The sequence below is a fragment of the Petromyzon marinus genome, chromosome 13 (assembly GCF_048934315.1).
Source record: "Petromyzon marinus isolate PM22_M1 ecotype Great Lakes invasive population chromosome 13, UKy_Petmar_22M1.pri1.0, whole genome shotgun sequence".
NCBI classification, from domain to species: Eukaryota; Metazoa; Chordata; class Hyperoartia; order Petromyzontiformes; family Petromyzontidae; genus Petromyzon; species Petromyzon marinus.
This window is the reverse complement of record NC_133679.1, coordinates 16,023,986-16,049,021: the sequence shown is the minus strand read 5'-3', so window position 1 is coordinate 16,049,021 and position 25,036 is coordinate 16,023,986. Positions and strand designations below refer to the sequence as shown.

The window sequence follows — 25,036 nt, the reverse complement described above, 5'->3', positions numbered from 1 at the left end:
TTCAATTCAGGGTCTTTATTGATCCTGATACAGATGAGAGCAGGTGAGTGTATACAGGTGAGTGAGTATAGGTGAATACAGGCGAGTACACGTGAGTGCGGGTCAGCGAGTAGTGATGAGTGCGGGTATAGGTGAATACAAGTGTGTGAGGACATACAGAGGAGTACATGTGTGTGAATAAATACAGGTGGGTTAGTACCTTATATACAGGTGAGATCACACGTGTAAATACATACAGGTGAGTACACGTGTGTGAGTACAAATATTTGAGTACATGTTAGTACAAGTGTGTGACTACATACAGGGGAGTTGAAGTGTGTGACTACAGTGAGGGAAAAAAGTATTTGATCCCCTGCTGATTTTGTACGTTTGCCCACTGACGAAGAAATGATCAGTCTATAATTTTAATGGTAGGTTTATTTGAACAGTGAGAGACAGAATAACAACAAAAAAATCCGGAAAAACGCATGTCAAAAATGTTATAAATTGATTTGCATTTTAATGAGGGAAATAAGTATTTGACCCCTCTGAAAAGCATGACTTAGTACTTGGTGGCAAAACCCTAGTTGGCAATCGCAGAGGTCAGACGTTTCTTGTAGTTGGCCACCAGGTTTGCACACATCTCAGGAGGGATTTTGTCCCACTCTTCTTTGTAGATCTTCTCCAAGTCATTAAGGTTTCGAGGCTGACGTTTAGCAACTCGAACCTTCAGCTCCCTCCACAGATTTTCTATGGGATTAAGGTCTGGAGACTGGCTAGGCCACTCCAGGACCTTAATGTGCTTCTTCTTGAGCCACTCCTTTGTTGATTTGGCCGTGTTTTGAGTCATTGTCATACTGGAATACCCATCCACAACCCATTTTCAATGCCCTGGCTGAGGGAAGGAGGTTCTCACCCAAGATTTGATGGTACATGGCTCCGTCCATCGTCCCTTTGGTGCGGTGACGTTGTCCTGTCCCCTTAGCAGAAAAACACCCCCAAAGCATGTTTCCACCTCCATGTTTGACGGTGGGGATGGTGTTCTTGGGGTCATAAGAAGCATTCCTCCTCCAAACACGGCGAGTTGAGTTGATGCCAGAGCTCCATTTTGGTCTCATCTGACCACAACACTTTCACCCAGTTGTCCTCTGAATCATTCAGATGTTCATTGGCAAACTTCAGACGGGCATGTATATGTGCTTTCTTGAGCAGGGGGACCTTGCGGGCGCTGCAGGATTTCAGTCCTTCAAGGCATAGTGTTACCAATTGTTTTCTTGGTGACTATGGTCCCAGCTGCCTTGAGATTATTGACAAGATCCTCCCGTGTAGTTCTGGGCTGATTCCTCACCGTTCTCATGATCATTGCAACTGCACGAGGTGAGATCTTGCATGGAGCCCCAGGCCGAGGGAGATTGACAGTTCTTTTGTGTTTCTTCCATTTGCAAATAATCACACCAACTGTTGTCACCTTCTTACCAAGCTGCTTGGCAATGGTCTTGTAGCCCCATTCCAGCCTTGTGTAGGTCTACAATCTTGTCCCTGACATCCTTGGAGAGCTCTTTGGTCTTGGCCATGGTGGAGAGTTTGGAATCTGATTGATTGCTTCTGTGGACAGGTGTCTTTTATACAGGTAACAAGCTGAGATTAGGAGCACTCCCTTTAAGAGTGTGCTCCTAATCTCAGCTCGTTACCTGTAAAAAAGACACCTGGGAGCCAGAAATCTTTCTGATTGAGAGGGGGTCAAATACTTATTTCCCTCATTAAAATGCAAATCAAGTTATAACATTTTTGACATGCGTTTTTCCGGATTTTTGTTGTTGTTATTCTGTCTCTCACTGTTCAAATAAACCTACCATTAAAATGATAGACTGATCATTTCTTAGTCAGTGGGCAAATGTACAAAATCAGCAGGGGATCAAATACTTTTTTCCCTCACTGTACATACATGTTAGTCCAAGTGTGTGAGTACATGCAGGTGAGTGCAGGTGAGTGCAGGTGAGCGAATACATTTTTCACTCAATATTTTCTGGCTCTCGGTGAAATCAGCGGGAGGTTGCCCACGACTCGCAGCAGCCACAGCCGTAGCCAGACAGTATACTGGACGTGGTGTGCCGGGCACATACACACATATATTTATATATTCCGGCTCACCAAAATTAAACCACCTGCCTTCACGCAAGCAAGCAGTACAAGTGAGGTGGGAATACAGGTGGACATAGCGATGGCGACGATGATTGCGATGATGGCAATGATGATTGTGAATATTTTCGTTGGAGGCCGTCGCCCTCCCTCGGCTAGGGTCACCACCTCCCCCACAGCACGGGAGAGGTCAGCACAGCTGCAAGAACTCACCTCCACGCAACCACACTCACAGCTACGCAACCGCACTCACAGCCAGGCAACCGCACTCACAGGCACGCAACCCTTCAACCACTCACCCAGGTTCACGCCAGGTCAGGTGGCCACCCTAGCACCAAATCGGCCCCCATTGCCACCATCAGACCTGAGCGTCTAGTGCGACGATGACACTGCTCCTGATAATTATGATGACGATGATTATTACTGGGGGTACTCCACCCCTCCTCCTCTACCTCCTCCTTTTTCTTCCTCCTCCACCCCCCTCCTCCTCCTACCTCCCCCACCTCCTCCTCCGCGCTCCCCCGTCACCCGAAGTCCTTGGTGATGGCCTGCATGAAGCTGGGCGCAGACACGAGGATTGCGGCCGTGGAGGAGATGGTGACAATGGAGAATGCGATGAGGCACAGGCGGTCGATCACCGCCGCCGCGAAGCGCCACTCCCCCCCGAGCCGGGCGCCCGCGTCCGCCGCCCGCATTCGCTCCGCCAGGTAGTGCACCTCCGCCAGTAGCCCAGCCAGCTCGCAGCTCTGCAAGGGGGACTCCTGCCGGGCTGCTCCTCCTCCTTCTCCTCCTGCTGCCCCTGCTATGTTGGGGCAGCCAGGGCAGCAGCTGTCCTCCTGGAAGAGGTGCTGCTGCTGCTGTGCGACGGGATTGCATGCCTGGGCCCCCTGGTGCAGCTGGGACCCCTGGTGGAGGTAGGCCCCCTGGTGGAGATAGGCCCCCTGCTGAAGGTGGAAGTATTCATGCATCGGCTCCTCCACGCTCCGGCCATGGAACTGCGCGGAGACTCCCTGTGGTGGGGCACATGCACGCGTGGTGTTGAGCAGCTGTGCGTGGTTGTGCGATTGGGTGGTTGTCAGTGTGGTTGGGTGGTTGTGAGTGTGGTTGAGTGTTTGTGATTGTGGTTGAGTGGTTGTGAGTGTGGTTGAATGGTTGTGAGTAGTTGAGTGGCTGTGATTGTGCATAACTGTAGTTATGGGTGTTATCATGAGTGTACTTGCTTAAGTGTTGTCAGGATTGTGATTACCGGTGTAGCCACGAGTGTTGTTATGGCTGTGGTTGTGCGGTTGAGTGGCGGTGGTTACCTGGCCCCTGTCGGCCCCGGTCCCCGGGTGCTCGCTCAGGCACGGTGGTTTCCACGGCGCCGGGCTGCCATGGGGACCGCCTGACCTCGCATCTCTCACCGGCTGTTTCATCCGCAACAACCAGGCACACCAGTGCACCAGCAATACCCGCACCTGGAAACAACAACAACATTATCACCACCACCACCATCATCATCACCATCATCACGATCACCCATTATCAAATCTGCTAATGGCCCAAACACCTGGAACTTGAATTTTGATTTAAAGCTTTCGTGACTGCAGTAATTCATATTCTTAGCTCTTTCGGTAAAGTCACGTTGAAGGGAAACAATAAAATAATAATATATATATAAAACAATACAATTCTCACGACATTTTGACCATAAGACAAACGGTCGTCATCAGGTGTGTCGGTTTGCATTAATTTATTTATTTTTAAACGGTGTATTTATTTATTTAAAAAAACGTCAGCGCCACGTGCAGCGATTTGGCAGTTTATTTAGGACTAGTCCATCTATGTTCTGAAAAGAGGAGGGGGGAGACGAAAAATTAATGTATGCTGTCTGAAAGCCACTGTAAGCGTGAACAATCAATTAAGACCTGAAATGGTTAATCAAATCTTTCCAATGATTGCTAAGCCAGAATCCAGGAGCCGTACACGGACGTGACATACATCTTCTCGGTTGAAATTGTCTCTGTGCTTGTATATGTGGATAGCCTCATGAACGTTAGATGGATTCTGGCTTAGAAATCATTGGAAAGATTTGATTAACCATTTCAGGTCATAATTGATTGTTCACGCTTACAGTGGCTTTCAGACAGCATACATTAATTTTTCGTCTCCCCCCTCCTCTTTTCAGAACATATATGGACTAGTCCTTCTAAATAAACCGCCAAATCGCTGCGCGTGGCGCTGACGTTTTTTTTTATAAATAAATACACTGTTTAAAAATAAATAAATTAATGTAAACCGACACACCTGATGACGACCGTTTATGTTATGGTCGAAACGTCGTGAGAATTGTATTGTTTTATATATATTATTATTTTATTGTTTCCCTTCAACGTGACTTTACCGAAAGAGCTAAGAATATGAATTACCTGGAACTTGAGTTCTTTAAAATGTCCCTGGCTAATATTCTCCTAACCCAACCACAGCGTTGGGCCCAGCCCTCCATCCTGTGAGATAATCTCCCAGGCACTTGAATTTGACTCACCCACTCACCCACTCACTCACCGACACAAAGATCCCCCATGTAGCCTTTAACAGACTGTTGGGGCAAGGGCTGTTGGCGAGTAGCACCTATTGGATTACCGGCACGGGACTTGAGGGGGTGGGTGACCAGCACCACCACATTTGTCTCCCTCGTGACGATGTTTAGACACCGCAACAGGTACTCATTTGTGGCTGAGTTGAACTAGGGGTGGCCCAGGACCGATTCAGATAAATAGCACTGGTGTTGGCTGTGAGCAAGAATCGGACTCAGGTCGTTGGGTTCATAGGGCAGTGCGCTAACCTCTATACTACCGCTCCACCCACACACCCACTCACTCAACTACCCACCACTCACTCACCACTCACCTACTCAAACACTTGCTTACCTACTGGGCTCACAAGTTCACACACAGAAGCACGCGCAAACCCAAAGACCCCCTGAACAAGTAGTGGTGCTGGTAGTGATGGTGGCATTAGTGGTGGCGGAGGTGGTGTTGGCGCCGCCCTCACCCAGGTGGGCATATTGGTGCCATCAGGGTCGTGGTGGTGGCACTGCAGCACCAGCACGGTCACCACCACCGAGAAGCCCACGATCATCAGCGTGCTGGCAAAGTATTGTCCTGCACAGGGGGGGGGGGGGGGCGGGCGGGGGGTGGGGGCGGGGACACGGAGCGGTTGCACCACGGTTGGCATGATTTGGTATCATGTGTGCGGCGCAGCAACGTGCAGCAGTAGGCTGGGGTGTGCTCTCGTGTGGTATGTGATGTGCTCGTTGTGTGGCTTGATGTGGGGCGGCGGTGTGAGGGGTGACATATTGATGCGGTGTGGTGCGATCACGTGATGTCTGGGGAGATGTGCTGCAGGTTGGTGTGCTGCGGTGTTGTGTCGGGGTTGTGCGGAGCGTGTGAGCACCGATGAGTGGCACAGAGTCCGATGTGGCCGGCATGATCTCGGCCACGAGCAGCATAAACACGGTGAGGGACAGCAGCACCGTGATGCCTGCACGCGCACACAAACACGCAAAGACCACCCAGGTAGCCCACAAGGGCTGTTTGGGCAAGTGCTGCCAGCGAGTGGAACCTATGAAGGCCGCTTGTGTTGTGGCCGAAACGTCGTGAGAATATTATTGTGTTATTTTATTTTATAAATGTATTATTTTATTCTCATTCTACGTGACTTTACCGAAAGAACCAAAGAAGATGAATCATTGCAGTCACGAAAGCTTTAAATCGAAATTTAACTATGAAGGCCTGTACGGAGCACGCGGGCGTGGGTAGGCAATGCCACACCCCGGCCGCCTTTTTCTCCCCGGTGTCGAGTTCTGCGAACTCAGCTGAAGCGTCACTGAAAAAGTGCCCGGAGGTGCGAGGGACTGCATGGCGCCGCGTTTCAGCAAAAACCAAGTGCACACATCGCAGCTCAACTGATTAATTATTCACACAGATGCCGGGCAGAGTTAGCGAGAAGGACAGGAGCTCATTCTCTAGATGCCACTCACCCGACGGGACACTCACCCGGACAGCCACACACCTGGCCGACCACTCGCCCGGCCGGCCACTCACTTAGCTATCCACTTATCTAGCCATCAATCAATCGAAGTTTAATTACGATATTTCCCTTCGCAATAACATCATCAATATAACCACGAGCTCATCCGCCCACCCTGTGACTCAGTTGTGCGTGAGTTCACCAAGGGAGATCTTCTCTCCAGACTCTGCGGGCAGCAGGAAGACAAGCAGTGCAAGTGCGGAGATCAGCATGCAGGGCAGCAGCAGGTTGAGCGCGTAGTAGAGGGTGCGGCGCCGCAGCAGCAGCGTGTACGTCACGTCCGTGTACGGCTCCTGGCAGCACTCGTAGAAGAGCTCGTTCCGCTTGCCCACCACGCCTGTGCAACGCACACCACACCGCGTGCAGGGCATTGCACCCCGAACCACGTACAGCATGGCGCCAAGCGAGAAACAAAACACCGCGCCACGCACGATGCCGCACGGCACATGGCCTTGTACCGCACGGAGCCCCAGCGCTCACCGATGAGGTCCCACTCCCCGTTGGGCAGGTACCCTGAGGTGTCGGCATGCAGCAGGTGCAGGTCGATGAGCCAGCCATCGTGCGTCCACGAGCCGAACTTGAGGTCGCAGCTCTGCACGTCGAAGGGGAACCAGCGCACGTCGATCTTGCAGGAGCTCTTCAGGATGCCTGCGCGCGAGCGCCACCCACACACGGCCAACGTCAGTGGCGAGCGAATCCGGCCAGGCCCTGGAGGTACGTGTGTGTGTGTACCTGGGGGTGTGTGTGTACCTGGGGGTGTGTGTGTACCTGGTCCGGCAAAACAACCCCCTACCTCCTCGCGGTGCCGGACCGGCAGCTCTGTCGTGGACAGTGCTGTGGGGGGAGGGCCAATTCCGATTGGCCTCTCCCCTCATGCCGTCTGTGACCACCACAGTGGCTAAACAGGGGCTCTGGATGGGAGCGAGGGGCTGGTAACCCCTCCTCCACCTTCAATTAATTACCACTAAACCACGACTTAAATATGTAACTAATACGCTTGTGCCGGAGGACCTGGGGGGACAGGCGTCTATGACGTCTCCTGGCCAAACCCCAATTAGCGGAGCCAACAGATTGAATCTTTACCCTCGGGGCTCCTCCAGAAACAACGAAAAGCCACTTCGTGTGGCCACATGGAATGTTCGAATGCTCACTGCGGAGGAGAGGCTGCCACTCCTCTGTCGGGAGCTGGACCGGTACCGCCTGGATCTCTGTGGCATTCAGGAGGTCCGGTGGACCGGTTCTGGCTCCTGCCACCATGAGAGGTGGACAGTCCTCTACTCGGGGCAGGAGACTGCCAAACAACAGGGTGTGGCTCTTCTTTTGAACACAAGAATGAAGGGGGCGTGTGAGCGTGGCAGTGAGGTGTGGGAAGCTGTTAACCCCAGGCTACTTTGGGCTCGCCTTCCCATAAACTGGAGGCGAGGAGTGGTGGTCGTGGTTACTTATCCCCCCACCGAAGACGAACATCCGTAGAGGGATGCAGGAAAAGCCGATGAGTTAGATGCCTTCTATGACCTCTTGTCACAGGTGCTGGCTAAAGTGGCCCCTCGGGATAGAGTCAACTTGTTGGGTGACTTCAATGCCCGAGTTGGTCATGATGCTGGCACCTGGTCTGGAGTGATTTTTGTACAGCCCATGGGCGTGTAATTACCAACACACCGTTCCGGCATCGGCGCATCCACACAACATCATGGATGCATACCGGGTCCAAGCAAGAACATCTGCTGGACTAAATAGTGACGGACCAGCGGATGCGGGCCCATGTCCTTGACACCAGGACCTACTGTGGAGCTGATCTGCCCTCTGACCATCGACTAGTCATCTGTAAGATGCGCCTGCCATTCTTCTACTCCGGTGGTGGGTGTACACCCAGGACCCCATTCCAAACTAAAGTGGTCTGGTCTCAGTTAGCTGATGAAAGTTGCAAGCTAGAATTTCATCATCGCTTGCGGCTGGGGTTGGCATCGTCCCCCACTCCTCCTGATGTCGAGGGTAAATGGGCGAGGTTTAGGACTCTGACTCATGCAGCTGCAATGGCTGCTTTGGGTACGCGGTCCAGACCTCCCCAGAGACCCTGGCTGACAGAGGAGGTGTTCAGGATGGTTGAGAAAAAGCGACAGGCCCACTCTAATCGGCTACAGAATCCCACGTCAGAGAATGAGGAGGCTTACCACAGCCTTCGCTCGGAGGTTTGGAGAGCCGTGAGGCGCTGCAAGGATGGGTGGTGGTCGCGGGTTGCTGAGGAGATGGAGTCTGCCTCAGCAGCCCGCGATTCCAAATCCCTATTTAACTCCATCAAAAAAGTAACCTGCAGCGCCACACCTATTACCATCATTAGGGGAAAAAACGGTGATCCAATCTCTGACCCCCAGGAACAGGTTGGCAGATTTGCTGAGCAGTTTCGTGAGGTCCTGGGGGAGGGGAAATCCCTCAGCCAGAAAAACATCGTGGCACAAAGTGGGGATGACTCTGCTGAGGCTGCGGTGCCTCAAATATTGGAAGAAGCACCTCCTGTGAGTGGCTGGCTGAGGTGCCATCTGTTGAGGAAGTACTGAAGGCGATCCGGAGTCTGAGACCAGGAAAGGCACCGGGCAGAGATGATCTCCCAAGCGAAATGCTGAGGGAGGGTGGCGTTTGTGCACAGACTGCCCTATATGACAACATCAGTCTGGACCACTGGACGGGTTCCGGAGGATTGGAAGGATGCCCTGGTGGTCTGACCCTTTAAGAAGAGGGACCGCACAGACTGTAACAACTACAGGGGCATCTCACTCCTCAGTATGCCGGGAAAGGTCCTGGCAAGGATTATTCAACATCGCCTTGCCAGGCACCCTGAGAAGAGGCATGCGGAGCCCCAATGCGATTTCAGGAAAGGCTGGTCCTGCACAGATGCCATATTTTCTGTCTGTCTGCTACAGCAGAGATGTAGGGAATTCCAACAAGACCTACATCTCTGCTTTAGTGATCTGGTCAAGGCCTGTGATACCATCAGTAGGCCTGGGCTCTGGGTTGTTCTTCGTGCTTTCGGAGTCCCTGACCCTCTGCTCACGATCATTAAGGACCTTCATGATGGTGAGCAGGCCCGGGTAAATCTATGTGGATGGGAGTCAGAGCCATTCCCTGTACACCTTGGGGTGCGACAGGGATGTCCTCTGGCTCCCACATTATTTAACATCTATTTTGACCACGTAGTTCGTGAAGCCTTCAATAGCTGTACCGGGGGAATTTCCATTTGGTACAGATATAATGGGAGGCTGATTGATGCCCGGGTGCGGTTAAGGGATGGCCCCCTATTGCTCAAACACGTTATTTATGCCGATGATTTGGTAATAGCTGCTTATTCAGAGGAGGAGTTGGAGATGCTGCTTCTGAGACTGGAGCATGCCACTAAGAGGTGGGGCCTTACCATCAGCCCCACCAAAACTAAGCACCTGCCTGGGTATTTTGTACCATCGGACACTCCACCCTAACAACTCCCAATCGGTGATGGGGCATTTGTGGAGAGAGTGTAGAGTTTCCCATACCTGGGCAGTGTGCTTATGACCGGCTCCAGTTTAACAGCAGAGGTCTCACTCCAAATCAGTCGAGCGGAAATATCTTTTCATCGATTGCGTAACGCTGTGTGGAAGCTACCTGGTCTGTCGCTCCGCACTAAGCTTCAGGTCTTCTCGGCCACAGTCATTCCCTCCCTTCTTTACGCTTGGGAAACGTGGACCCCCCTAATGGAACATCTTCGCCGGTTAGAAACATTTAGGCTAGCCTGCCTACGATCCATTCTGGGTTTAACCAGGCTAGATTGTGTGAGGAGCTCAAAAATCCTTGAAAGATCTGGACAAGGTCCCATCGGTGAGCTCCTCCGGCAGTCAAGGCTGCGTTGGCTGGGTCATGTAGCCCGCATGCCGATCCACCGCATGCCTAAATAGCTTTTGTTCGGCTGGATCGAGGGGGCTAAACAGGCGTGGCACGGGCTAGAGAAGAGATGGATTGATGTGGTACAGGAGGACATGGAGCTGAGTGGACTTGCCGATGACTGGTACCAGCGGTGTCAAGATCGGCCTCTGTGGAGGAGGCTCATGAAGGACGCTACTGGGCAGTTGGAGGCAGTCGCCCTCCAACAACAACGGAGGGCGGAGGAGCGACGCTCACAACAACGAGCGGAGCACCGGGTGGCTGAAGCACAGCAGATTGGCACAGTAGGGGGCACAGGTGGTGCATCAGCCAGTCATCTCAGTCATCTCAGTCAGTTGACCCGTGGCACTTGGGTCTGCTCCGTGACCTCCTGCCAGCGGGCGTTCGACACTTCACGTGGCCTCAAGGTGCACATGGCCTGGCACAAGCGTAGTGGTGATGTCACCGCCACTTAGTGGTGAATGGCGGTTGTTGTTGTGTGTACCTCGGAGTGTGTGTGTACCTGGGGGTGTGTGTGTACCTCGGGGTGTGTGTGTACCTGGGGGTGTGTGTGTACCTGGGGGTGTGTGTGTACCTGGGGGTGTGTGTGTACCTGGGGGTGTGTGTGTACCTGGGGGTGTGTGTGTACTTCGGGGTGTGTGTGTACCTCGGGGTGTGTGTGTACCTGGGGGTATGTATTGGCATCCGCCCGTGTGGTTGACCAGGACACTCGTGTGAAATGTGGCATCGAACCTCTCATCTGCACTACAACCACACAAAACCACACAATTACACACATGACAACGCAGTTGATATTGCTTTGATTGCTATTTGCTTAATTGCTGTTACTTTCTTCTGGGTTCTTTCGGTAAAGTCACGTAGAATGGAGATAAAATAATAAAAATAATAACAGAATAAAATTATTACGACGTTTCGGCCACAACACAAGTAGCCTTCCTCAGGTGAAGAAACAGGACTGTTCGGAAGACAGCGCTTGAGTGAACCCTGCCAAGCATGGCAGCGTCTTTTATGCTGTGTGGGAGAAACATAATGCCTTGACAAAGGAGTTTACATATAAATTAGCATGTAACTGGGGAATTAGCATGATGTTGGTGTCGGAATAGAGGAGGGGGGAGAGGAGTTTACATATAAATTATCATGTAACTGGGGGATTAGCATGATGTTGGTGTGAGGGATTAGCACCACGGAGAGCGACAAGCTTTGTTCAGATGGACGAGTCCATCTATGTTCGGAACGGAGAAGGGGGGAGAGGAGTTTACATATTAACAATAATTTAGCATGTAACTGGGGGATTAGCATGATGTTAGTATGAGGGATTAACACCACAGAGAGCGACGAGCTTTGTTCAGATGGACAAGTCCATCTATAGATTTGATGCTTTCGTGACTGCAGGAATTAATCTTTGTTTTTTTCGGTAAAGTCACGTAGAAATAAGAAAAATTAAAAATAAAATTACATAATATACGACGTTTCTATTGCAACACAAGCAATCATCATCAGGTAGAGGAAACACATAATCACAGATATATATACAGACCTTAAGTAGAGGGAATTAACACAGATATATACCAGGGGATACAGAGAGACGGAACATCACACTAAATCAAACAGGGTTTAGCAAAATTTGGAACTATGTAAAGCAGCGTATTCAACCAAACCATGCGTTGTGTTTTAATCGACCGTCTGTGTTGCTTTACATAGTTCCAAATTTTGCTAAACCCTGTTTGATTTAGTGTGATGTTCCGTCTCTCAAAGATTGAGTCCATCTATGTTTGGAACGGAGGAGGGGGGGAAGAGGAGGAAACAGCCACGGTGTGCTGCTCTGTCCTGTGTTGTAACTATGCTATAAACTGGACTACTATACATTACAATATTATACCTTCCAATCTAAACTACATTGTATAATATCGTATCCATAGACAAACCCCACCTTTGAATTATACAATGCGTTACTATACACTACCCTATACTTTAGACTATTAAATATTAGACTTGTAGTATTACACTATGTATTATTCTACTAACCCTACTGTATACCACACTGCTGTATATTCACTATACAATTACGGTACTATATATTGCCTTATGAATTATGTTAAACATTACACTGTTATACTATTTATTATTATAGAACATGCTATAAACTATACTATTGACCGTCATCTGAAAGGTACTAAGAGGCAGTGCCAGCGAATGGACTGCGGTCTGAAAGTCACCGTAAAATACAATCAATCAAGAACCGAAATGGTTTATAACGTCTTTCCAATGGTAACTAAGCCGGAATCCATCTTCTCGGTTGAAATTGTCTCTGTGTTTGTATATGTGGATAGCCTCATGAACGAATCTCTCATGGTAGCCGGATGGCTTGCAGAGAACCTCCGTCTTGGAGAAGTCAATGTCATGTGAGCCCACTGAATTATAACAGTGATCTGCCACGGCTGAGGTGTCCTACCGTGTTTCAAGTCTCCTTTATGTTCACGGATGCGGTCCAAGATATGTCGTTTGGTTTCTCCAATGTAGCTGCTACCACAGAGGCAACTTAGTTTGTAGACGCCCGGGTACTGTATGTCACCACATCTTTTACAGACGGAACCAGATAACGGATTTTATGTACTGTGTTGAATCGGACCTGGATCCACATGGCCGGCCTGCTCTAGACCAATTCCTCGACCACATCAATTCCATACACCCAGCCATCAGATTTACCATGGAAGTCGAAAAAGATGGCAAGCTACCCTTTTTGGGTGTCCTCATTAAAAGGAGACCTGATGGTTCAATAAGCCACTCTGTCTACAGGAAAGCTACTCATACGGATGCTTACTTAAAACCGGATTCTCACCACCATCTATCCCAGAAGAATTCCCTCATCAAGACTCTATACCATAGAGCTCAATGTATTTCCGACCAGGAACACATTGCTAGTGAACTCAAGCACGTACACCAAGCTGTCAAGGCTAATGGTTACTCCGACTACACAATCCGCAAAGCCATCACTCCAACCATGAAGAGGGATCCTCTTGAGGAGCCATTCAAAACCATCACCTTACCCTACATTGCGGGGGGTCACAAAAAAGATCTCCAAAATCCTTAACACAAAATCCAGGTCCGATTCAACACAGCACATAAAATCCATGATTTGGTTCCGTCTGTAAAAGATGTGGTTCCAGACATACAGTACCCGGGTGTCTACAAACTAAGTTGCCTCCGTGGTAGCAGCTACATTAGAGAAACCAAACGACATATCTCGGACCGCATCCGTGAACATGAAGCAGACTTGAAACACAGTAGGATGAACACCTCAGCCGTGGCAGATCACTGTTATAATTCAGTGGGCTCACATGACATTGACTTCTCCAATACGGACGTTCTTTGCAAGCCATCCGGCTACCATGAGAGATTCGTTCATGAGGCTATCCACATATACAAACTCTGAGACAATTTCAACCGAAAAGATGGATTCTGGCTTAGTAACCATTGGAAAGACGTTATAAACCATTTCGGTACTTGATGGATTGTATTTTACGGTGACCTTCAGACCGCAGTCCATTCGCTGGCACTGTCTCTTAGTACCTTTCACACGATGGTCAATAGTATAGTTTATAGCATTTTGTATAATAATAAATAGTATAACAGTGTAATGTTTAACATAATTCATAAGGCAATATATAGTACCGTAATTGTATAGTGAATATACAGCAGTGTGGCATACAGTAGGGTTAGTAGAATAATACATAGTGTAATACTACAAGTCTAATATTTTATAGTCTAAAGCAGGGGTCGGGAACCTTTTTGGCTGAGAGAGCCATGAAAGCCACATATTTTAAAATAAATTTCCGTGAGAGCCATATAATATTTTTTAACACTGAATACAACTAAATGCGTGCATTTTTAAAAGACCACCAATTTTAGAATATGTCTCTGAATTTATCCTTTTTAATAACGTTGTTATACCAACAACCACTAATAAATAAAATACTTCTTACCATTAATGCGACTTCTGGTGCTGCATGGTTTTGCTGATGGCTTTGTAGTCTGGTTGATACGTGGTGAGGTTAAGCTTCATGCAGGCGTTGAGGCTTTCATCCGTTAAACGGGATCGTAGGTTGGTCTTGATGTTTTTTCGATGTGAGAACGACTGCTCACGTGAATACGTAGAACCAAACATGGTCAATACAGCAATACTCACACGCTGCAGTGTGTGGTATGTGACAGGAAGCGCGTTCCATGTTTTGGCAATCAGCTGGTCTGCGGGTTTAATTTTTTTCATTTCTGTCCACTCGTGTTTGCTCGCCAGCTCTGCTTGCTGTCGTTCAAGTCTTTCCAAATCTTCATTCAGTGACTTGAACTTATTCACCCACATGTCTGAAGCCTTCAGGCCAGCAACTTCCAGCTCAAAATCTCTGATGGAGACACCAGGGATGTAACTCAGGTCGGCTTTGTCCACTGCACACTCGTGTGGATGAGTGATGAACTTGAAAAGACGAGTGTGCTCACGAAATTCTCCAAAGCGTGCTTTGAATGACTGCTGGAGATCAGATGTGAAGCCAGCTAGCTGCTGGAGATCAAAATGTTGAACGGGGTCACTTGCTGTGCATGCATCTTTAAATTCTCTCAGTTTTTCAAAGTACAGTAAACGACCTGTTTCAATATCCACGATGAAGAGTTCCAGTTTGTTTTCAAATGCAAACACTGCTTGTTGAAGGGATAAAACTGCATTTCCAATGCCTTGCATTTTCACAATGAGTTGGTTCAGATGTCTAGTCATGTCCACAAGATAGTACAACTTCAGGAGCCACTCAGTGTTAGCTAGCTCAGGATGCTCGACATCTTTCATTAAAAAAAAGTCCGGATTTCGCTCAGGCAAGCTGCAAAACGGCTGAGCACCTTCGCTCTTGACAACCAACGCACTTTGCTGTGCAAAAGCAGACCGGGATAATGATTCCCAACTTCATCCAGCAGTATCTTAAACTGGCGATCATTTAAAGCTAGGGGCAACAATAAAGTTGACCACCCGAATGACCAGTGACATCACCTCACCAAGCTGCTTACCACACATTTGAGCACAAAGCGCCTCCTGATGTAGAATGCAGTGAAGACTTAGGATTGGTCTTTTTCATGTTGACGAAGAAGCGCTACAAATTCTCTGTTTTTCCCCACCATACACGGAGCACCATCAGTACACACCGAAATAAGCTTATCCATCGGTAGATTTTTTTCTTTAGCGAACTCAATGAAAGACTTGAATAAATCCTTCCCTCTTGTTGACCCTTTCATTGGCAAAACAGCAAGACTTTCCTCACGCAGTGTGTCACCGGCAGCATACCTTGCAATCACACTGAACTGGGATAAATGACCTACGTCTGTTGACTCATCCAAAGCAAGGGAAAAGTATGGCGCTGCATTTATGTCCTTCACTTGTTTCCTCCACTTGATTTGCCATCATTATGGTACGATCGTGATCAGTTTTTGCTGACAGAGGCATGTCTTTTATTCGTTTGATTATCTTGTATTTATCCGAAAAGTCGTCAAAAAGTTCGTTGGCCACATCAAGCATGAATGTTTTGGCATACTCGCCATCTGTGAATGGCTTTCCGTTCCTCACAATTGCTAAAGAACCAGCAAAGCTAGCCGAATTCCCATCACCTTGTCTGGTCCATACACGGAGTTGCTGCTGACTAGCTTGCACTCTGGACAGTAGCTCTTGGCATGCCTTCTTTCTGCTGTCCCCCGCTGGATATTTCGATGCAAATGTAGCATGGCGTGTGTCAAAGTGCCGCTTTATATTTAACCGTTTCATTGATGCAATTTTATCATTGCATATTAGACACACCGCAGAACCTGCTCTCTCCACAAAGGTGAATTCTTCTGTCCATTTGTGCTGAAATGTGCGGTACTCCTCATCTTTTTCGCCATCTTCTTCATCAAAAGGGTTTGCTCTGCATAAATTAGCTAGCTGACTATTTGATTAAAAGGACGGAAGTTTACTTCTTGACCTCACAACGACCCGTAGGCTACCGCATTATCCAATAAAAATAGAGTTTTGGTGTCGGACAGCTGGGATTGGCTCCAGCCACCTGCAACCCTGAGCAGGAGCGGTAGAAAAATGGATGGATGGATTAAAATGCATGAGAATGAAACGTTATTTTTAACACTGTGATTTCTGTAATGTTTTACTTTAATGTCAGCAGAATTATTCATTACTTATCATGTTAAGAAATGTCAGCTAAGATTTATTTGCGAGCCAGATGCAGTCATCAAAAGAGCCACATCTGGCTCGCGAGCCATAGGTTGCCGACCCCTGGTGTAAAGTATAGGGTAGTGTATAGTAACGCATTGTATAATTCAAAGGTGGGGTTTGTCTATGGACATGATATTATACAATGTAGTTTAGATTGGAAGGTATAATATTGTAATGTATAGTAGTCTAGTTTATAGCATAGTTATAACGCAACACAGGACAGAGCAGCGCACCTTGGCTGTTTCCTCCTCTTCCCCCCCCTCCTCCGTTCCGAACATAGATGGACTCGTCCGTCTGAACAAAGCTTGTCGCTCTCCATGGTGCTAATCCCTCTTACTAACATCATGCTAATCCCCCAGTTGCATGCTAATTTACTGTTGATATGTAAACTCCTCTCCCCCCTCCTCCGTTCCGAACATAGATGGACTCGTCCGTCTGAACAAAAGCTCGTCGCTCTCCGTGGTGCTAATCCCTCACACCAACATCATGCTAATCCCCCAGTTACATGCTAATTTATATGTAAACTCCTCTCCCCCCTCCTCTGTTCCGACACCAACATCATGCTAATCCTTCTTTGGTTCTTTCGGTAAAGTCACGTAGAATGAGAATACAATTATAAATTGATAAAATATTATTTTATTCTCATTCTACGTGACTTTACCGAAAGAACCAAAGAAGATGAATTCTTGCAGTCACAAAAGCTTTAAATCGAAATCATGCTAATCCCCCAGTTACATGACAATTTATATGTAAACTCCTCTCCCCCCTCCTCTATTCCGACACCAACATCATGCTAATTCCCCAGTTACATGCTAATTTATATGTAAACTCCTTTGTTAAGGCACTCTGTTCCTCCTACACAGCTTAAAAGACGCTGCCATGCTTGGCAGGGTTCACTCAAGCGCTGTCTTCCGGACAGTCCTGTTTCTTCACCTGAGGAAGGCTACTTGTGTTGTGGCCGAAATGTCTTGAGAATTTTATTCTGTTATTATTATTTTTATTATTTTATCTCCATTCTATGTGACTTTACCGAAAGAACCCAGAAGATTAATCCCTGCAGTCACGAAAGCTTCAAATCGAAATTTGCTGTTACTTTATTGTATTCGCTTTGCTTTGGAGAATCACTCGTGCGATGACACTCCAGTCCTGGTCTCTTGAGGTCTCACCTGGCCACACAACATCAACCTGAACCCCTCTCACCCCCCCCCCCCCCCCCCCACCTGTTGTAGAGCAGGATGTCCGGGGTCCACACCTGCTCGGGTTTGAAGCGGAGTTTGGTGACGCCCGGAGTGCGCGAGGCGTTCCACTGCAGATAGTAATCCACCCAGTTCTACAACCACCACCACCACAACCACCACCACCACAATCTACAATAACCACACTCCACCCAGTTCTACAACCACCACCACAACCACCACAATCTACAATAACCACACTCCACACAATTCTACAACCACCACAACCACCACCACAATCTACAATACCCACACTCCACCCAGTTCTACAACCACCACCACCACAACCACCACAATCTACAATAACCACACTCCACCCAGTTCTACAACCACCACCACAACCACCACCACCACCACAACCACCACCACCACCACAATCTACAATAACCACACTCCACCCAATTCTACAACCACCACAACAATCTACAATAACCACACTCCACCCAGTTCTACAACCACCACCACCACCACAACCTACAATAACCACACTCCACCCAGTTCTACAACCACCACCACCACCACAACCACTACAATCTACACTAACCACACTCCACCCAGTTCTACAACCACCACCACAATCTACAATAACCACACTCCACCCAGTTCTACAACCACCACAACCACCACCACAATCCACATTCTACAGCAATCAGCAAAATAAACAATAATCAACAACCACGGGTACGAAAAACAACAACCAGGACAAAGAAAATGCACCAAGTTCAAATCAACAACAACAATCAACATCAACAACTCACCAATAACACTACAACCACCACAACAACACCACTAACACCACAACCACACGACTAACACGGCAACCACCACGACCACAACACTAAAACCACCACGACAAAACCACTAACACCACAACCACACGACTAACACTACAACCACCACGACCACACCACTAACACAACCACACGACTAACACTGCAACCACCACGACCACAACACTACAACCACCACGACAACACAACACTACAACCACCACGACAACACCACTAACACCACAACCACACGACTAACACTGCAACCACCATGATCACACTACTACGACCACCATGATCACACTACTACGACCACCATGATCACAATACTCGCACTACAACCACCATGATCACACTACTACGACCACCATGATCACACTACTACGACCACCATGATCACAATACTCGCACTACAACCACCATGATCACACTACTACGACCACCATGATCACACTACTCGCACTACTACGACCACCATGATCACACTACTACAACCACCATGATCACACTACTACGACCACCATGATTACACTACTCGCACTACTACGACCACCATGATTACACTAGTCGCACTACAACCACCATGATCACACTACTACGACCACCATGATTACACTACTCGCACTACTACGACCACCATGATTACACTACTTGCACTACTACAACCACCATGATCACACTATGACCACCATGATCACACTACTACGACCACCATGATCACACTACTACGACCACCATGATCACACTACTACGACCACCATGATCACACTACTCGCACTACAACCACCATGATCACACTACTACGACCAACATGATCACACTACTACGACCACCATGATCACACTACTCGCACTACAACCACCACGACAACCCCCCCAACCCCCCCACCCCATACTTCACCATCTGCAGCCACACGTTGGTGGTGAGCACTTGGTTCTTCTCATCCTGGGGGACGGGGAGATGGAGGAAGTGCGGGGAGGGGCAGGGCAGACGAGGAGTGCGGAGAGGAAGCAGAGGAGGAGACGGGAGGGATGTTAGAGGGGTGATGAGGGATTATGGGGGCGGTGTGATGGTGGTAATGGATGGAGAAGGGGGAGTGATGCGGGCTGTCCCATGGGCATGATCACTGTGATGGTGGATCGCAATGGTGGGAATGATAGAGCTGTGAATGATCGGGGTCGTGACCGTGAGGCATGTGTGATGGACGATGATGATGTGCGATGCCGGTGCTGGCGATGGCTAAAACTTCGCGGGGAAGTCAACGGTGTTGGTTATTTTATGGCGAGACTCGTCGTTCACTCGTCACGCGTAGTCAGCGAAGGAGCGTTGCGCCAAACGTCTGACTTCTTGCGACAGCATTCGCATAAATTGCTCCTGCTGCCATTCCGGCGTCTCGAGTGATTTGCTTGACGCACGTCTCAAGGGGGACAGACGCGATTCCTTTGAGCGTCGCAGTCCTCGCTTCGAACGTCCACCGACAACTGAAGCGCGCAATTTTCTGCGTGACTTTGCGCACCGAGACGTGTCGACGCGTCCACGAAGTGACAACCGTCTCCCTCGAACTAAGCTCTCAAAGAATCGTCGCCGTCATCGAAATACACAATGTTCACCAAGGAATGAGTGGTGGATCGAGGTGGTGAGGCCCCAACGCTCACCACGTCCATCACTTGCATGAGGCTGAGCATGAAGTCCACCCGTAGTGCCTGGGAGTCGTTCTGCACGGGGCGCTCCAGGGGCGAGGCGCGACTCAGGAGCTCGCGGTAGAGGCGGCGCTGGTGCTCCCCCTGGAACGATCCTGGGGGGCAGAGAGGGGGGCGGTCAGTGGAACGTGGGTCTGGGTGGTGAGGGGATGGGTCTGGGTGGTGAGGGGAGGGGTCTGGGTGGTGAGGGGAGGGGTCTGGGTGGTGAGGGGAGGGGTCTGGGTGGTGAGGGGAGGGGTCTGGGTGGTGAGGGGTCTGGGTGGTGAGGGGTCTGGGTGGTTAGGGGAGGGGTCTGAGTGGTGAGGGGAGGGGTCTGGGTGGTGAGGGGAGGGGTCTGGGTGGTGAGGGGTCTGGGTGGTGAGGGGTCTGGGTGGTGAGGGGAGGGGTCTGGGCGGTGAGGGGTCTGGGTGGTGAGGGGAGGGGTCTGGGTGGTGAGGGGAGGGGTCTGGGTGGTGAGGGGTCTGGGTGGTTAGGGGAGGGGTCTGAGTGGTGAGGGGAGGGGTCTGGGTGGTGAGGGGAGGGGTCTGGGTGGTGAGGGGAGGGGTCTGGGTGGTGAGGGGTCTGGGTGGTGAGGGGAGGGGTCTGGGCGGTGAGGGGTCTGGGTGGTGAGGGGAGGGGTCTGGGTGGTGAGGGGAGGGGTCTGGGTGGTGAGGGGAGGGGTCTGGGTGGTGAGGGGTCTGGGTAGTTAGGGGAGGGGTCTGGGTGGTGAGGGGAGGGGTATGGGTGGTGAGGGGAGGGGTTTGGGTGGTGAGGGGAGGGGTTTGGGTGGTGAGGGGAGGGGTCTGGGTGGTGAGGGGAGGGGTCTGGGTGGTGAGGGGTCTGGGTGGTGAGGGGAGGGGTCTGGGTGGTGAGGGGAGGGGTCTGGGTGGTGTGGTGAGGGGTCTGGGTGGTGAGGGGTCTGGGTGGTGAGGGGTCTGGGTGGTGAGGGGAGGGGTATGGGTGGTGAGGGGAGGGGTCTGGGTGGTGAGGGGTCTGGGTGGTTAGGGGAGGGGTCTGGGTGGTGAGGGGAGGGGTCTGGGTGGTGAGGGGAGGGGTCTGGGTGGTGAGGGGAGGGGTCTGGGTGGTGAGGGGAGGGGTCTGGGTGGTGAGGGGTCTGGGTGGTGAGGGGAGGGGTCTGGGTGGTGAGGGGAGGGGTCTGGGTGGTGAGGGGAGGGGACTGGCTGGTGAGGGGTCTGGGTGGTGAGGGGAGGGGTCTGGGTGGTGAGGGGAGGGGTCTGGGTGGTGAGGGGAGGGGACTGGCTGGTGAGGGGTCTGGGTGGTGAGGGGAGGGGTCTGGGTGGTTAGGGGAGGGGTCTGGGTGGTGAGGGGTCTGGGTGGTGAGGGGAGGGGTCTGGGTGGTGAGGAGAGGGGTCTGGGTGGTGAGGGGAGGGGTCTGGGTGGTGAGGGGAGGGGTCTGGGTGGTGAGGGGAGGGGTCTGAGTGGTGAGGGGAGGGGTCTGGGTGGTGAGGAGAGGGGTCTGGGTGGTAAGGGGAGGGGTCTGGGTGGTGAGGGGAGGGGTCTGGGTGGTGAGGGGAGGGGTCTGAGTGGTGAGGGGAGGGGTCTGGGCGGTGAGGGAAGGGGTCTGGGTGGTGAGGGGAGGGGTCTGGGTGGTGAGGGGTCTGGGTGGTGAGGGGAGGGGTCTGGGTGGTGAGGGGAGGGGTCTGGGTGGTGAGGAGAGGGGTCTGGGTGGTGAGGGGAGGGGTCTGGGTGGTGAGGGGTGTGGTCTGGGTGGTGAGGAGAGGGGTCTGGGTGGTGAGGGGAGGGGTCTGGATGGTGAGGGAAGGGGTCTGGGTGGTGAGGGGAGGGGTCTGGGTGGTGAGGGGAGGGGTCTGGGTGGTGAGGGGAGGGGTCTGGGTGGTGAGGGGAGGGGTCTGGGTGGTGAGGGGTCTGGCTGGTGTGCGGCTGCCTGTGGGTGGCTGAAGGAGTGGTTCTTACCTGGTAGGAGGCACGTGATCAGAACTGCGCGCAGGAGCGCCGAGGTGTCCGGGCCCCGCATGGCCACGGGGCGGAGCTGCGTAGGGGGCGGGGCTACACACTTGGGTGGGCGGGGCAAGGCCGTTACCTGTGAGTCACCTGGGGGTCGTGATACTGCATTGCCAGTGGTGTACAGACAACGCCACACATTTGTGGCCTTACCAGGAAATGTAAACGGTATATCATAGGCGACGTTTCGGGCAATGGCACTTCTTCATAGCTATGTAGGTAATCAGCTGACTGCTATACATAATTCGCCATGAGGTTACTGAGTCTGTGGGAGTAAACCCAGTACACAGCACCCTACACCCAGCACCATACATCCAGAACCCCGCAACATGTACACAGCACCCTACACCCAGCACCATGTACACAGCACCCTACACCCAGCACCCTACACCGAGAACCCGGCACCACGCACCCTACACCATGTACACAGCACCCGATAATCAGAATTCTGAACACTACACCCGGTACACAGCACCAGCACCAGAAACACCCTGCACCCTACTCGGAACCCTGCACATTACTACACCCCGCACTCAGCTGCTGCTGTCCGCACTCAGCACCCGCCGGCAGGACGCGGCGTTACATAATCATCGTTATCACAATTCTAGCTGTGTCGCATCAGCCTGGCAAGCGGGGAGACGGGGGGCGGGGCAGCCCCCCTCTTCAGCGGCCGGGTCCCCCAAGGGCCGAGCCCGCGGCCTCGGCAGCAGCTACTCAACCTGCGCACAGCCCCCCCCCCCCCTCCCACCGCGCGCCTTTACCGGCTCCCCGTGATCCCCTCTGATCCCCCGACTGGCTGCACAGTGTGGTTCACGCCGTAGAGGGGGGCGGCCCTGACCCCGTCTCTACCGATCCCGAACCGCAGTCGAAGGTCCCCGGATATCGCGGGGAAGGGGGGGGGTCACGGGGGATCAGAGGAGGGCCAAGGATGGAGAGAGCATCACTCACCTCTCTTCTCTCTCCGCGTCTCTTGCTTCTCTCCTCTCTACGTCTCTCCTCTCTACGTCTCTCCTCTCGCTCCTTTTTCCCCGTCTCTCTCCGCCCCCCGCCCCCGTCTGTCTATTCTCTCCGACTCGCTCCCAGTCTCTCTCAGGGGTCGATGTTTTTTTTTCCGATGCGTTGAAAACATGAGAGAGAGAAACTTGTGAATTGGGGGACGGGGAGCAGCGGGGGTGACAGCTCGGCGCACACAGCCGCACAGGCAGACAGAACGCACAGGCAGTCAACATTAGACAGCACACCCAGGCAGACAGCACACACAGGCAAACAGCCACACAGGCAGTGACAGCGGACAGCACGCTCAGACAGACAGCCGCACAGGCAGTCAGCAGACAGCACGCACAGGCAGTCACAGTGGACAGCACGCGCAGGCAGACAGCCAAACAAGCAGTCAAGGCAGACAGTCGTACTGGCAGTCACAGCGGACAGCACGCGCAGGCAGACAGCCAAACAGGCAGTCACAGCGGACAGCACGCACAGGCAGACAGTCGCACAGGTAGCCACAGTGGACAGCACGCACGGGCAGACAGCCGCACAAGCAGTCAAGGCAGACAGCACGCACAGGCAGTCACAGTGGACAGCACGCACAGGCAGACAGCCGCACAAGCAGTCAAGGGAGACAGCCGTACGAGGCAATCACAGCGGACAGCACGCACAGGCAGACAGCCAAGTAGGCAGTCAAGGCAGACAGTCGTACAGGCAATCACAGCGGACAGCACGCGCAGGCAGACAGCCAAACAGGCAGTCACAGCGGACAGCACGCACAGGCAGTCACAGTGGACAGCACGCACAGGCAGACAGCCGCACAAGCAGTCAAGGCAGACAGCCGTACAGGCAATCACAGCGGACAGCACGCACAGGCAGACAGCCAAGTAGGCAGTCAAGGCAGACAGTCGTACAGGCAATCACAGCGGACAGCACGCGCAGGCAGACAGCCAAACAGGCAGTCACAGCGGACAGCACGCACAGGCAGTCACAGTGGACAGCACGCACAGGCAGACAGCCGCACAAGCAGTCACAGCGGGCAGCACGCACAGGCAGACAACCAAACAGGCAGGCAGTCAAGGCAGATAGCCGCACATGCAGTTAAGGCAGACAGCACGCACAGGCAGACAGCCACACAGGCAGTCACAGCGGGCAGCACGCACAGGCAGACAGCCGCACAGGCAGTCACAGCGGACAGCACGGACAGGCAGACAGCCACACAGGCAGTCACAGCGGGCAGCACGGACAGGCAGACAACCGCACAAGCAGTAAAGGCAGACAGCACGCACAACTGAAGTGCCTAGCAATGGACGCGCGGCGCCTACACCCCCAGAGTCGACCCCCTCACTGACCCCCGTTTCCTCCATTCCTGAACTTCACGGAGCATGGCAGCCTCACGGTCCCCCTCACCCCGATCCTCTCTTCTCTGAATCACATCGCCACCACCACCACACATCAGCGACTGGGGGGCTCCTGGCGTATCGAGGATGAGGATGATGTAACGAGGATGAAGAGCGTTTAATGTGTATTTTAAATCACAGTTGCGGAGCACAAGGTGCCCCATGGCCAACAACGTAAAGCGGCCAGCAGGAATAAGCAGAGCGAGAGAGAAGTGCGGTGACCTGCAGTGTGGTGAGTGAGAGATTCATCTAGCGAGTGGGTGAACGATTGGGTGAGTGAGATGCTATTGTGGACCTAGTGTGTTGGTGAGACGAGTCAGTGTCTAACGCCCGAGCCCTCAACATGGGTGTAGGAATCAATAAGTTAACGGGAACAGTAACCATGGTATAGCGAAACAAGAAGTGGGTGCATAAATGAATGAGTAAACGAGTGGGTGAGTGGACTAGTGGGGAGCGGTTGTAAAAGTGAGTGACCGGATGAGTGGGTGAGCGGTGTTGTTGTGGCTTGAAGTATGGTGGTCAAAGAGTGTGGGATGAGACGAAACGGTGAAAATGACTACTTTGGTAATCATCACCATCATCTGCACTGCAACACGATTGGTGAGGTGGGTTTAAGGTTTTATGCTGTACCGACAGTGCACCATGAATG

General features: G+C 51.6%; 1 protein-coding gene across 5 annotated transcripts; it reads right to left on the bottom strand.

Moving 5' to 3' along the window:
* On the bottom strand, positions 1-23,333 carry LOC116942120 (neuronal acetylcholine receptor subunit alpha-7-like). Of its 5 annotated transcripts, none has more exons than XM_032953712.2 (12): positions 22,952-23,333; positions 21,956-22,108; positions 19,997-20,136; positions 19,242-19,286; positions 17,557-17,666; positions 10,763-10,842; positions 6,670-6,837; positions 6,332-6,526; positions 5,554-5,640; positions 5,152-5,261; positions 3,423-3,575; positions 1-3,128 (listed from the first exon to the last, which is right to left on the bottom strand). In XM_032953712.2, exons 2-12 carry the CDS (start codon positions 22,014-22,016, stop codon positions 2,643-2,645), a joined length of 1,635 nt encoding a protein of 544 aa, XP_032809603.1. In that variant the 5' UTR covers positions 22,017-22,108; positions 22,952-23,333; the 3' UTR covers positions 1-2,642. The 5 variants fall into 5 exon arrangements, with proteins under 5 accessions (XP_032809603.1, XP_032809605.1, XP_032809607.1 ...); XM_032953714.2 differs by having other exon boundaries at positions 21,956-22,093; XM_032953716.2 differs by having other exon boundaries at positions 21,956-22,055.
* Positions 23,334-25,036: the final 1,703 nt, after the last annotated feature.

Excerpts from the sequence above, each read along its gene's own strand:
- LOC116942120 (XM_032953712.2), bottom strand. The coding sequence starts at position 22,016 with ATGCGGGGCCCGGACACCTCGGCGCTCCTGCGCGCAGTTCTGATCACG. Across the intron at positions 20,137-21,955 it reads GATCACGTGCCTCCTACCAG|GATCGTTCCAGGGGGAGCAC; the intron begins GTAAGAACCACT and ends TCTGCCCCCCAG. Across the intron at positions 10,843-17,556 it reads GACATCCTGCTCTACAACAG|TGCAGATGAGAGGTTCGATG; the intron begins GTGGGGGGGGGG and ends GTGTGGTTGTAG.